Source organism: Ochlerotatus camptorhynchus, unplaced genomic scaffold (assembly GCF_037179485.1).
Source record: "Ochlerotatus camptorhynchus isolate MF236.1 unplaced genomic scaffold, CSIRO-AGI_Acam_v1.1 ptg000330l, whole genome shotgun sequence".
NCBI classification, from domain to species: Eukaryota; Metazoa; Arthropoda; class Insecta; order Diptera; family Culicidae; genus Ochlerotatus; species Ochlerotatus camptorhynchus.
The window spans coordinates 2,329,236-2,341,861 of NW_027040818.1; the positions used below are offsets into that span (position 1 = coordinate 2,329,236).

Sequence of the window (12,626 nt, forward strand, 5' to 3'; positions counted from 1 at the left end):
GACCATGGTTCCAGCGAGCCACCGTCTCTTCACGCAATGATGAAGGTGTTTCGCTGTGAGATCCATACTCTCGTAGCCACTTCGAAACTTTAAGTGAACAAATATCAGCTCCTACGATACCTACCACAATGAAATTGTTACTCCACGTTTGCTGTACTGCAGCATATATGAAGTAGCAATTTCAGGTGAAATTGGGCATTAATTTCCGAGATGTGTGTAAACTAAGTGGATGTGAATGTATAGCCATTTGTGGACTCTAAAAGGAATCACCTTAACAGGATCTTATGAGATTTTCCACTGAAGTGAAAGGGTAAGGTAATGTCTAACATGTTTCTCGCACAGACTGCTTATAGGTTTTTACCATAGGAGTAAGGAGTTACAGAGTGACCGAAAAGGCTAGTTGTCCAGGTAATGCGGCCATTCGTTTTTAGACTAGCTCTAGGGAACAGGGGGCTTACCAAAGGATTTAGAAACATTCAATTTTAAGCAATTGAGAAACATAGAAAGGGGTGAAACCTTGCGTATTACAGGTATCGATAAGCGCTCGATTTCGTTTGTCATCCTTCTTGCAAAATTCTTGTGAATGGAAAGATGCAAGGTCAGCTCAAAACACTGCATATTTTCCACAATATCAAGAGATTTATGACTGTTTTACGTATTAATTCCAAGAAGAAGAAGAAGTTCCACTACAGCTATCAAATGAACAAGGCTTGAAAGAATCGCCAGCAAATATACTTCAATTTCTCAATGCACACTATGTTTTTTTCAGTATTCAGCTATTCAGCTTCTTAAGATTTTCAATGCTTATATATAAACCAGGATACTTTTTGTAAAATGTTGCTGCTTGAATTCAAAGTTTGATGTAATTGGTTCCCAAAAAAAAAAAAATATGGAGAAATGGTGCATACATTTGTTATCTAAGTTTATCATTGAGAAAGCAAATGGAAAAAAAATACCCACGCAAATTTAAAGAAATATACAAGTATTCGCTTGGAGTTTCTCAAATTTTTGGTCATAATTACAGAAAAGCAATACGTATCGCATTCAAAATTGAATTGTAAACAGATAACACATGGCAGCTTAAAATTACGTTTTTTAGGTGGCAGGTCATCGCTTAAAACATCTTCGAAAAATGTTTCCTTTTTATGGAAATGATAATTCATAATTAAAAAAGCTTTATAATTATAAATCAAGAACGTAAGTTATTATGGCAATACAAAGACATGAGTTCAAGAGCGCTAAGAAGACATAGCATTATAAACCACGTTAGAAATATTTTATTAGAATTGACTACCCCCTTGATTTCCTTTCTCAATTTACAGCTGGTATAATCAGTTTGACAGATCTATGTCCTACTATACCACTTGAAATCACTGAAATGGGGTCGACTTTTTATGATCGAATTCCACATATGTTATGTGATGATAGCCTGCTGTGTGGAAAATGGACGTGTATTATCATGGACGATGACCTATACATCAAATTTGGCTACAAGACGCCCGGAGACCAATACTAGACACAGTCCGTGATGGTCAGGAAGTTGACGATGCCGATAAGTAAATTTTTACCGAAAAATTTGTTAAGAAGGCCATGGTTTGGCAAGCGATATGTGACAAGTTGTGAAAAGCATTTGTGACGAAGGAGACGATGAACAATGACATTTACGTTCGGGAGTGTTTGAATCGGCATCTGCGGCCCATGATCCAGCAATACGTGCCAAAAGAGATGAATCCTCCGAATTGTCCGGAGGCCCGGTCAATCGAAACTTTTTGAGCCCTTTCAGGGGTATTTACAGAAACACTTTTAAATAGCGAATTCAATCGAAGAATTTGAAAAACGAAAAACTGGACAAAAGTGGCAAAAATTATTGCCAAGAAATCTGTGCTGAAGCTGATGGGCAGCGTCAGATCAAAAGTTCGCTCCTTGGCATACGAATAAAGGAACTGCGGATTATTTTCATCCAATTGAAAGAGAATACATATAAGTTATAAAACCTCATGGTTTTGTGATACGATGTTAGCTCTTCCAAGGCCAAAACAATAATGAAATTAGTTTCATTTGCCAGAAGTTACAGTGGCCTCACTGGAAAATCGGAGCTTAAGCCTAGTACGCAGCTAAAAGGAAAACGGAAAAGTAATTTTTTAGGATTACCAAAAGAAAATTTAAGCTATTGATGAATTTACGTTATGGTCGTCCAGTAGATGGAAATGATGTTAAAATGATAATGACGTTTTGCTACCTGTCAAATCATATGGAATATTTTTTAGTACATCACCACTTTTGTGGTTTTGGATTTCAAACCTAGGTGTCGCATGCACTGGTGCAGTTTCGCGTAGATTCATCAATAGAGAGGTGTCTTCTGCTAAATTTTGAGATTATAGCGAGGCGTCGTCAAATTTTAAAATCAACAATTATTAGTGTTTACACAGCAAAAAATTCTGAATTTTAATTGTTATGTAAAGATACATTCACGTAAACTTGTATTTAATTTCACGCAAACGAGCAACTTGTAAGCAATGTTGTTTACAAAGATGGGCATTTGTATACAATAATTGCATCATTTCATGAAATGTCTCTGAACATTACACGACTTATAATGTAAACTTATATGATATGTGACGCTCGATTTATGTGCATCGTATTGGAAAGAAATTTACAATATTTTTTCGAACTGTGTATGTTGTTAAAATGCATCCAAAACATCAGTTTTGCAATAACCGCCAACATTACCTACCGGAATAATTGATCAGATCATTATTACGCAAGGAAAGTGAAATTACATTCAGAATGCGCCACCTTCATGTCGATTTCGATACCAATGTAATCGATCTTTCCTATCCCGTAGCACGTAGAAGCTTCATTACTTTTCAGCTGCGTACCAGGCTTTAGCTATGTGCGTCCGGTCGCATGTTGCTGGTGAAGCGTGTTGCAGATTGTTTGGTTTGTTGCTATGCTGCTCAGTATATTTCATTGAATTTGAAGACTATGAAAATGACCAACAAAATTATAAAACATCTCCACTTCGGTGTAGATAAACACAGGATTTAATCACATTCGTGTAGGCCTCCCTTAGCTCAGTCGATAAAGGCGCAGCTGAGCGGTTCCACGAACAAGTGGGAAATTTTTCCAGTTTTTATTTTTTGTATTTTTTGATTTGCATGAAACCTTGCATACAAGTTTTTGGGGAAGAAAAACGCCGTTTTGCATACTTGGTTCGCCATTTTGAATCTAGCCTTACTTATGAGAAGGGCCTATGAAAAATGCACTTGATATCTTCAAAAAATTGTATCTCGGAAACGGTTTGTCCGATTGGTTTGGTGTCTTGGGCGAAGTTTTAGACAATTGTTGGTGTTATATGGAAAAAATATGCACGGTAAAAAAAAAGTTTGGTATTTGTGTTTTGAACTAAAATATAAATTTTCTCTTTAAAGTGACATGTCAATAATTTTTTTATTATCCTTATGTTATAGCTGACTGAAAATGCTATCTAGTGCACAGTAGGTTGTTCTGGAGAAAAATAGGTTACGATGAAAAAAATTGTTTTTTAAAAAAATACAATTTTCAAAAAAGCTATTAAAAAAAATCAAAAAAGTTTGTCACCCTAATTTTATGAAAGTACATCAAATTTGCAAACAAAAAGTACTTCGGTAACATTTTTCTAAGATGCACCGTTTAGAAGATATTACTGATTTAATATTGTTTTTTTTGATAACTTAATAAGTTTTGGCCCTTTTCGGATGTACTCCGTGTTTTTCCAGTTTCAAAAGTACTTTTTTCGGAAAGATTGGAAAATTTTGAGTTAAAATGACACTGACAGCTTAAAGATCAATGCTGGGTAAAGACTGTTGGAAGATAGGTAGAGTTGAACGCTCAGGTATAGTCGAACCTTCAGGTACGAGTTTGGAGAGTTGGAGCGAGGTAGATTTGCTGGCGTAGGTATATTGTTATTGAAGAAGATTGTAAATTGTATATACCTGGAATGAATAAAGAGTGCGGCGGTTGTTGATTGAGGTATCAGTCGGCAGCCCTCTAGTTTGATGGAAGGTGACTACTGCGTTCTTTTTATTTATTATTAAGGAACGGTCAGAGCTAGCCTCGTTATGGCCAGCGTGGCCATGGTGGACTAGTTCCAACAAAGACCATGTTTACAATCACCAACTGTACGTAGTACAGCTAACTGGTATCTGATTACCTGTATCTAATACTTGTTAGCACGTTTTCAGCACAACGCACCAAAAATCACTTGAAGAAATCATTGTTCCTGATAGTGGGATTTTGAAACTTGTTTTTCAAAATACTTTTAAGGCAGAGAATTTCACTCGAATCTTTAAGCTGTCAGTGTCATTTTAACTCAAAATTTTCCAATCTTTCCGAAAAAAATACTTTTGAAACTGGAAAAATACGGAGTACATCCGAAAAGGGCCAAAACTTATTAAGTTATCAAAAAAAAACAATATTAAATCAGTAATATCTTCTAAACGGTGCATCTTAGAAAAATGTTACCGAAGTACTTTTTGTTTGCAAATTTGATGTTCTTTCATAAAATTAGGGTGACAAACTTTTTTGATTTTTTCTAATAGCTTTTTTGAAAATTGTATTTTTTTAAAAAACAATTTTTTTCATCGTAACCTATTTTTCTCCAGAACAACCTACTGTGCACTAGATAGCATTTTCAGTCAGCTATAACATAAGGATAATAAAAAAAATTATTGACATGTCACTTTAAAGGGAAAATTTATATTTTAGTTCAAAACACAAATACCAAACTTTTTTTTTTACCGTGCATATTTTTTCCATATAACACCAACAATTGTCTAAAACTTCGCCCAAGACACCAAACCAATCGGACAAACCGTTTCCGAGATACCATTTTTTGAAGATATTATGTGCATTTTTCATAGGCCCTTCTCATAAGTAAGGCTAGATTCAAAATGGCGAACCAAGTATGCAAAACGGCGTTTTTCTTCCCCAAAAACTTGTATGCAAGGTTTCATGCAAATCAAAAAAGATGAAAATTACTCGTTGCTTTAATGATATGGAACCGCTCAGCTACAAAGCAAGACCATGCTGGAGGTGGCTGAATTCAATTCCCGGTCCGGTCTAGGAATTTTTCGGGTTGGAAAATTTCTCGACTTCCCTGGGCATAGAGTATGATTGGACTTGCCACACAATTATACAAATGCAAAAATGGTACAGGCATCGAAAGTTCTCTATTAATAACTGTGGAAGTGCACCTAGAACACTAAGTTGAGAGCACGCAATAAGCTAATATGCGATATGCAATAAGCTTGAAATGCGAAGAAGAAGAAGAAGAAGAAGTGTAGCACAACAGGTTACGGTGCAGTAACTAGTATCAAATTTGGAAAGAGTTCATAAATTCGCGAGCGAGAAGATAAAAACTTTCTACAACTTGCGCGCGCGTGGAGTATCAAACCGATGCTACATTCACCACACTGGACATTAGTGATTGTTTGACTGCTTTTTCAAACAGGCGAAAATAAAGAATTTTTTTTTTAATATTTTCGGAAAATATGTAACATATAAAAACTCTATACGATATCAAGGGCAATACCCTAAGCTACAATATGGAACCAATGTTTCCAAGCCAAAAACAATTACAGAGAGTGAATTGAATCATTATATTCTGCTACAAGGGGTTGGTTCCTCTGCACAGTGTGCCAAAAACAAGCTTGGGCACACCTGGACACAGTCATTGGCACTGTTTGACACCAATGGTTAAATTTTTTTTTGATCTTCAAAGTTACTGGGAACACTGAACTTTTTCTACGCCAGCGCAGTATGGATTCGTCAAAATTTGTTATTGATGTTTCCACAATACAATCCATTTTTTTAAACCTCAACATTGAATCTCCACCAAGTTTCGCCATGGATTCGAACACGAACATCTTGATGCCTGTTCAAAGAGCTAGGTACATCGCTTATATAGCAACACTCTACAATGCCAACATTACCGGAAAAATGCTCATCGAAGAAAGTTTATAACCCAAATATTTCATCCCTCCTGGGTTCATGATATCCTCCAGCTCCGTTATCAAAATCGTTACACCCATGACGGCAGTCACGCCCACATTTCCGTGCGGGCTCTATCCGTTCATTAGATGAACAGGAGACAAAGAACAGCTGACAGTGGTAACCGGACCAAGGTTTGCAGTCTCGACTACGGGTTCACGAATTAGCTAGCAGATCTCTTGGCTGCAGCTGCTTCCACTGCTGCTGCTGTTCTTGCTCCTGCTGCTGGTCCGTCTTCTACAACATTCTTTTAACGAATCACAAGTAGAAGGAACAGCAGCAACTAAAGCAGCAGCTGCAATAATAGCAGCAGCATTGAAAGCAGTCGTGGGAGCTGCATCGCTAATTCGTATAGCCCTTTCCGAGGTTCGAAATCTCGGTCCGGTCACGACAAGCGGTGCTTGAGATTTAATCGGAAAGTCAACAACCAAACACAAACAATACCTTACAACATCGCCTCCTGGAACTGCTCGAAAACATCCATGCTGCTACTGCTGCTGATCTGTTACACCAAACATTCCATCGTCCAACATAGAATGTTGCAGGACCGTCTTGGCCAAATCCACCTGCAAGGTCTGTATCTCGGAACGGTAATGTTGTTCATACTCTCGGGTCATCTCAGTTTAAAATACCAGACTGCCAAACAAGGCATTATTCACAAGCTAACAAAAGTCAGTTTAAGGGGAAGGTTACCGGCCCGAAAATAAAAATAAAATTTCGGTACGTTTTTATTTTTCTAAAAATATTGGAAAAAATTATCAAAAATCCAAAAAACCAGTTTCTTTCTAAAATTTTTGTCAAAAATTACACTCCCGATCATAAGTTTAAGGATACCCCCAAAAAAACATGACAAATTTGTTATGTTGATATCTCTGTCATGAATGTCCAATTTTCGTTCTCTTTAGATCATTTGAAAGGTATTGAATGGAACTTTCCTCGTAGGCAAATTGTTCAATATAATTTTCAAATTTTGTGAGCTAAAAGTTCACCCAAAGTTACAATATTTTTTTAAAAATTTACTTTGAAGAATCGTGACTGATTTTCTCAGAATTGGGTTGGTCAAATTTTGAAATAAAAGTAGTAGTAGAACACTTATGTTATTCCATTCATACCATTCAAATAACCTTTGGAGATCGAACATTGAACGTTAAATGAGAGATCATTGAACAAAACATATTTGCATGGTTTTTTGGGGGTGTCCTTAAACTTAAACTTATCTTAAACTGATCGGTAGTGTACATGTAAAAATATTTTTTCTATCTCATCATGAAAAAAATGGACACTCAGCAAAACCGAAAAGTCGATGTTTTGTGGTTTTTTGAGTCCACCTTTATACAATAGTGACTTATAAAAAATGTTACCTTTTTGATACCTTTTTCCAATATTTTTAGAAAAATCAAAACGTAATTATTTTTTCGGAACGGGGAGCTTCCCCTTAATTACTTCTCGGCACTGCCAGCACAGCTGCGGCACACTGAAAATATTGGCGCAAAGATACTCCAGTGAACAGTGAAAAAATAAAAAGTATGAAATTGGTCAAAAGGTCTCAACATTTTATAAAATGGTGCCCACAGGCGCTTTCCATTCATTTTGGCTAAAAAATGTTTTATGAAATTTTGAAATAATAAGATATTATTATGATATTTTGTATGTGTAAGTATGAACAAAAGATTGTGAAGTTTGTGTTTGATAGATAATACCTGCCAATGTTGCTACATGAGAGTCGCAATAAGCAATTTTGTCATTTATCTCACCCACTCATCGCATTTCACTCTTCGAAAAGAGGCGATCAGAAAATTCGCTAATTGTGACTCTATCAAAGCTAAATTTGCGGGTTTTATGTGCCAAACACAAACTTTACAAATCTTTTATTGTTACTTAAACATACAAAATATCATCATTATTATCATATAAAACATTATAAAACATTTTTTTAGCCAAAATGAATGGAAGGCGCCTGTGGGCAACATTATATAAAATGTTGAGACCCTTCGACCAATCTCATACTATTTATTCTTTCACTGTGCGTTGGTTAAGAGCATTTCCTGGCCAAATAAATAAAAAAAAATCATACTCAATCTTCTCGATATTTTTCGACAAATCCGAACTCGAAAATGTCACTTTCAATCAAAATGGCGTTTGAGACAAAGTTAAAAAAAATAAGAAATTCCGGGTTAAACATCGAAAATAATTTTTAAACATAAATAACATATTATAACTCTCTTCAATTTTACTTTTCATTAAAAAACTTATCTATTAAAGAATTCTATCTTTTGCGAAATTTTCTAGTTGGACACCTAAAAATTATCAAAAATCATAGAACAACAACTCTTGGACAACTTTTTGAACTCTTTGTTTATAATTATTTTTTGTAAATTTAACAGAACATAACAGGAAACGATTTTGAAAGTCTAAAAAATTGTTTTCTGTGTAAAATTTTATAAAAAAAAATTCAAGCCTAAAGTTCAAAAATGTGTTCAAGAGTTGTTGTTTAACGATTTTTGTTAATTGTTAAGTGTCCATCTTGAACATTGCACAGAAGATGTAATTTTTTATAAGCTTTTAAATTAAAAATATTCAGGCAATATTGATGACCATCCAAGGGGTGGTCACTCTACTCACTTATTTAGCGCCATTTTTTTTTCCTGAATGTACCTCAGTGTGCCGCAGCTGTGCCGCAGCTGTGCCGGCAGTGCCGAGAAGTCATGAAACTGACTTTTGTTTGCTCGTGAATAATGCCTTGTTTGGCATCCCGGTATCTTAACAGCTCTTGTTTTTGTTTCGTTTTTCGAAACCTGAGATGACCCGGGAGTATGAACAACATTTGATGTACGCCTGGCCCAGAAAAATTTTAGTGTTGCCAGTAACTTTGGAGATTAGAAAATTTGTAACCATGGGTGCCAAAAAGTGCCAATGACTGTGCCCAGGTGTGCCCAAGCTTATTTTTGGCACACTGTGCAGAGGGACCAACCAGCGTTGCCAGAATGCTTTAAAGCTTATCGGTATAAAAGGTTTTAAAAAATCGGTATTTATCGGTATTTACTATTTTAAATAATTTTATATTTTTGCAGTTTTTTAAAGCGACATTTTTTACTTTTGGACTATGATCTTCCAAGGCATTACTTGAGAAACTTCTGGCGAAAATTTAAAGAAATTTTAAGAAAAAAAAAATCGGATTTCACATTCAAATTTCGCAAATCGGAAATAAATTCCAGAAGTAGCCTTTTCTAAGGGAAGCCAGAAGAAGCTAGGAAAAACCTTCCAATAGAAGTAAAAAAAAACCAACTGGACAAAATTCCAGAACTAGACGAAAGAAATTTCTGGGAGATGTTTAATTGAACTTCCTGGAGAAGACAGAAGAAGCTTCCTGGAGACGCTGGCAGGTAGATTGGAAAAAAAAAATTCTGGAGGAAGTCGGAAGCCTGAGAGCTAACGGAACAGTCGAATGAAACAAGGACATAATTCTGGAAGAAATAGCTCTTGTGTAATGATCCAGAAAATTTTCCAAATCATCATAAAACATCCCCGCCTTGCCCTGAAGTTTTTGGAACATTCCTGAAATGTACTTAGGATTACTTCATAGGTTCTCGAGCTGTTTTGGAGTACTCTGATCATCTTTGAAATACTTGGAACTTCCCTGATTATGATGAGGCTACCGGAATATCTCTAATCAACTTTGAAGGTCTCTGACTTTCTTGAAGATTACGAAATTTCATGAGCGCTCTCACAATTTTCTTGAATTTATTGTAAAATCAGCACTGAAGTTCTCTGATCTTCCCGATTTTTCTAATGTTTAAAAGTTATCGACACTGCCATTAATAAGCACGGAACATCCCATAAAATATTCTCACAATGTCCTAATGTTTGAGCCCCTCGGAACATTGCTGAAGTTTTCAGAAATTGCCTGAGTTTCTCGGAACTCCTTTACAATTTCAGCGATTTACTTGAAATTTATAGATCTGATCTGATTGTGCTGATGTTTTCGGAGCTTCCCGAAGTTCTCTCAATTATCCTGAAACTAATGGAACTGTCCCGAAAAGCATTAAATTTCCAGACGTTCTTTGGGCTTGTGAAGTAAACAAAATATTTATGATGTTTCTTTAAATTCACTGGAGTTCACTGGACCGGGTTTTAGAATTTTAACAGAAGTTATTGAAACATTCTTTAATTTATCAAAACTTACTTAAAAGTCTGGCCTTTTCTGAAGTTAGTTAGTTTTCTTTATTATGGAGGCTTTCAACCTGAGGCTGGTTCGGCTTCGGTGTTTTCTGAAGTTTCAGAACTTTTTAAAAGTTCCTGCAGCTAGTGTGGATCCGCAATCAAAATCTAGAAGCATCCCTAAAGTTCCGAGAAGAATCATTCGAGCGAAGGCTTAAGAAGCTTCCAAGGGAAGTCAAAAAAAGTTTCCGAGAGGAATCGTTAATAGAAAATTTCAGGGGAAAGTTGGAAGAAAATCCAGGAAGTTAAATAATGTTTTAAAAGTATTTCCTGATTCCCCCGGAATTACCAGAAAGAGTCATCGACTGTTTATCGATTCATGGGTAGCCAAAAACGGTGAGGAAATCGAAACATTAATCGAAAGAGTATCCATAAGATAAGATTTTTGAAGATGATTTTTCTAGAATTTTAAATGCTCAAAAAATTTGAGATATTCAAAAAGATACAAGTCTCACACAATAATTTTCACCCAAAATTCTGAGTGCAGACAGCCAATAATTATTTTGATTATTTAAAAATCGGTATAAATCGGTATAACACCTCAAAAATCGGTATTCTGAGGAACCTTATCTGTATATCGGTATGTAGTTCGGAAATCGGTATTAATACCGATAAATCGGTATATCTGGCAACGCTGGGACCAACCCCTTGTGTTAATCTTTTTGCTATTTAAGTTTTAGATTTTTTTTTTGTTTTTACCCAAAATAACATGATATTTTTCACCGTGTATGTTTTTCATAATAAGCAATCTGCAAGCAACAGATTGAAAATGACGTATTCTAAATATGATACACACTTAGAAATGGCTAACTTTACACGTGACGGAATCTATCTTTGACATAAAGAATCAGACGTCAACAAACATGTCATGTAAAATTAAGTGCTCCGAGACTGAAAAGTTCTTTACTCGACGAAAAGTACGTTTGATTGAGATGAATTTTACGTCTGTTATGACTCAATTTTATGACGCTCGTATATGTCAGTCTCAAAGCACCTAAATTTACATGTTTTTTTTAAGTGTGTTTGTTGAAAATTTAGAATATGCCATTTTGAAGTTTTATGCGAGATTCAAAATAGCCGAATTTTAACTCAAATGTAAATAATTGACCATAACTAACAATTTTGCAAAGTTTCATGCAAATCGAAAAAGGTCTCATCAGATCAATTCAATTGCTCTTAAAATTCATTTTTTTTTTCATTAAAAACTGCAATATATTCAAATTGAAATTATTTTTTTTAAATGAAATTTAAATTCCCACGGCTAGATACAAACGGTTGTTAGTCGAACATTTAAAGCAACTGTAACAAAGTATGGTCACGCAATTTCAATTCATTACCCATCGACCACTATCGCGTCGGTGTGATTTTGTTTTCGATTAACTGAATGCCGTCACGTAACGACATGTGACAGGTAAAAAGCGGATTTCGCACGGTCTATTTGCTTTGTTCAGCAGTCGCGATGCGGGTCGAAGATGCGCGGTCGCTAATGCTTTCCCCAACCGATTCAACCTTGAGTTTATCGCTCCCGTTCTGATTTAAAAAAAAATCCTTCAAGCATTCGCCAAATTGGCGACCGCAGTCAAACCCAGTCAAACTGGTTTCGAGCGTTAAGTCTTAAGCTACTGACGCAAATCGAAAGTTCTTGGAAATCAGAATTCACAAATATGCAAATGCAAAGTTAAAGGACAAAGGATCCGCGCATGCTTACCGCCAGGTGTTTCCGAGGATGGGCAGCGGCTTCGGGCCGGGAACCTCCGAGTAAGGTCGAGCATTTTCCAGTTTGATCGTCGGTGGTGCCTGCTGTTGGATGTGTGCCGGATGGAGCCGGGTGTTGACGACGGAGTCAGCCGAAGCAGCCACATCCATCAGGTGCGGGCATGTCGTGGTGGCATAGCTGGAGCTGGGGATTTTGTTGCTCTGGTGGGTTTTGTTGGTGGTGGTAGCGGTGGAGCTGGCCGATTGTGAAGCCGATGTGGCCGACGTCGACGCTAATCTATTCAGCTCGCGTATCAACCGATGGCGAGTGGTGTTCATTTTCACCGATGGTTGCTACGAAGGGGCAAATTCTGTGGATGGGAAATGATGGAGTGAATTTAATTATTTCGATGCACTTCGGGTGTGGATGTGAGCAGTGTGGTTTGTGTGGCTTCTTCGCAATTGGCGGATGATCAAGTGCATCGCTGCTTTTTATTTCGTTTCTTCAGAGTCTATGTGTGAATAGCGTGAGATGATGGAGGAAAACGTAGCGTTTATTGATAAACCGGAGGTGTTAATCATCAACCAAAATTACGTAAGAATCGAATTGGTTGATTTATGCAACAGGCAATACAACTGAACATTTCTGAATGTAGAAGTCAGCGTTCCAAAACAACAACTGT

General features: G+C 36.4%; 1 protein-coding gene across 1 annotated transcript in view; it reads right to left on the reverse strand.

Moving 5' to 3' along the window:
* The window catches only part of LOC135708302 (probable cytochrome P450 301a1, mitochondrial), a 24,573-nt gene extending 12,280 nt beyond the window's left edge, over nucleotides 1–12,293 (reverse strand). Inside the window, exon 1 of the mRNA XM_065230299.1 lies at nucleotides 11,957–12,293. Within this exon, the coding sequence (XP_065086371.1) occupies nucleotides 11,957–12,282 (326 nt within the window). The 5' untranslated portion in view covers nucleotides 12,283–12,293. The remainder of the gene's footprint in view (nucleotides 1–11,956) is intronic.
* Nucleotides 12,294–12,626: the final 333 nt, after the last annotated feature.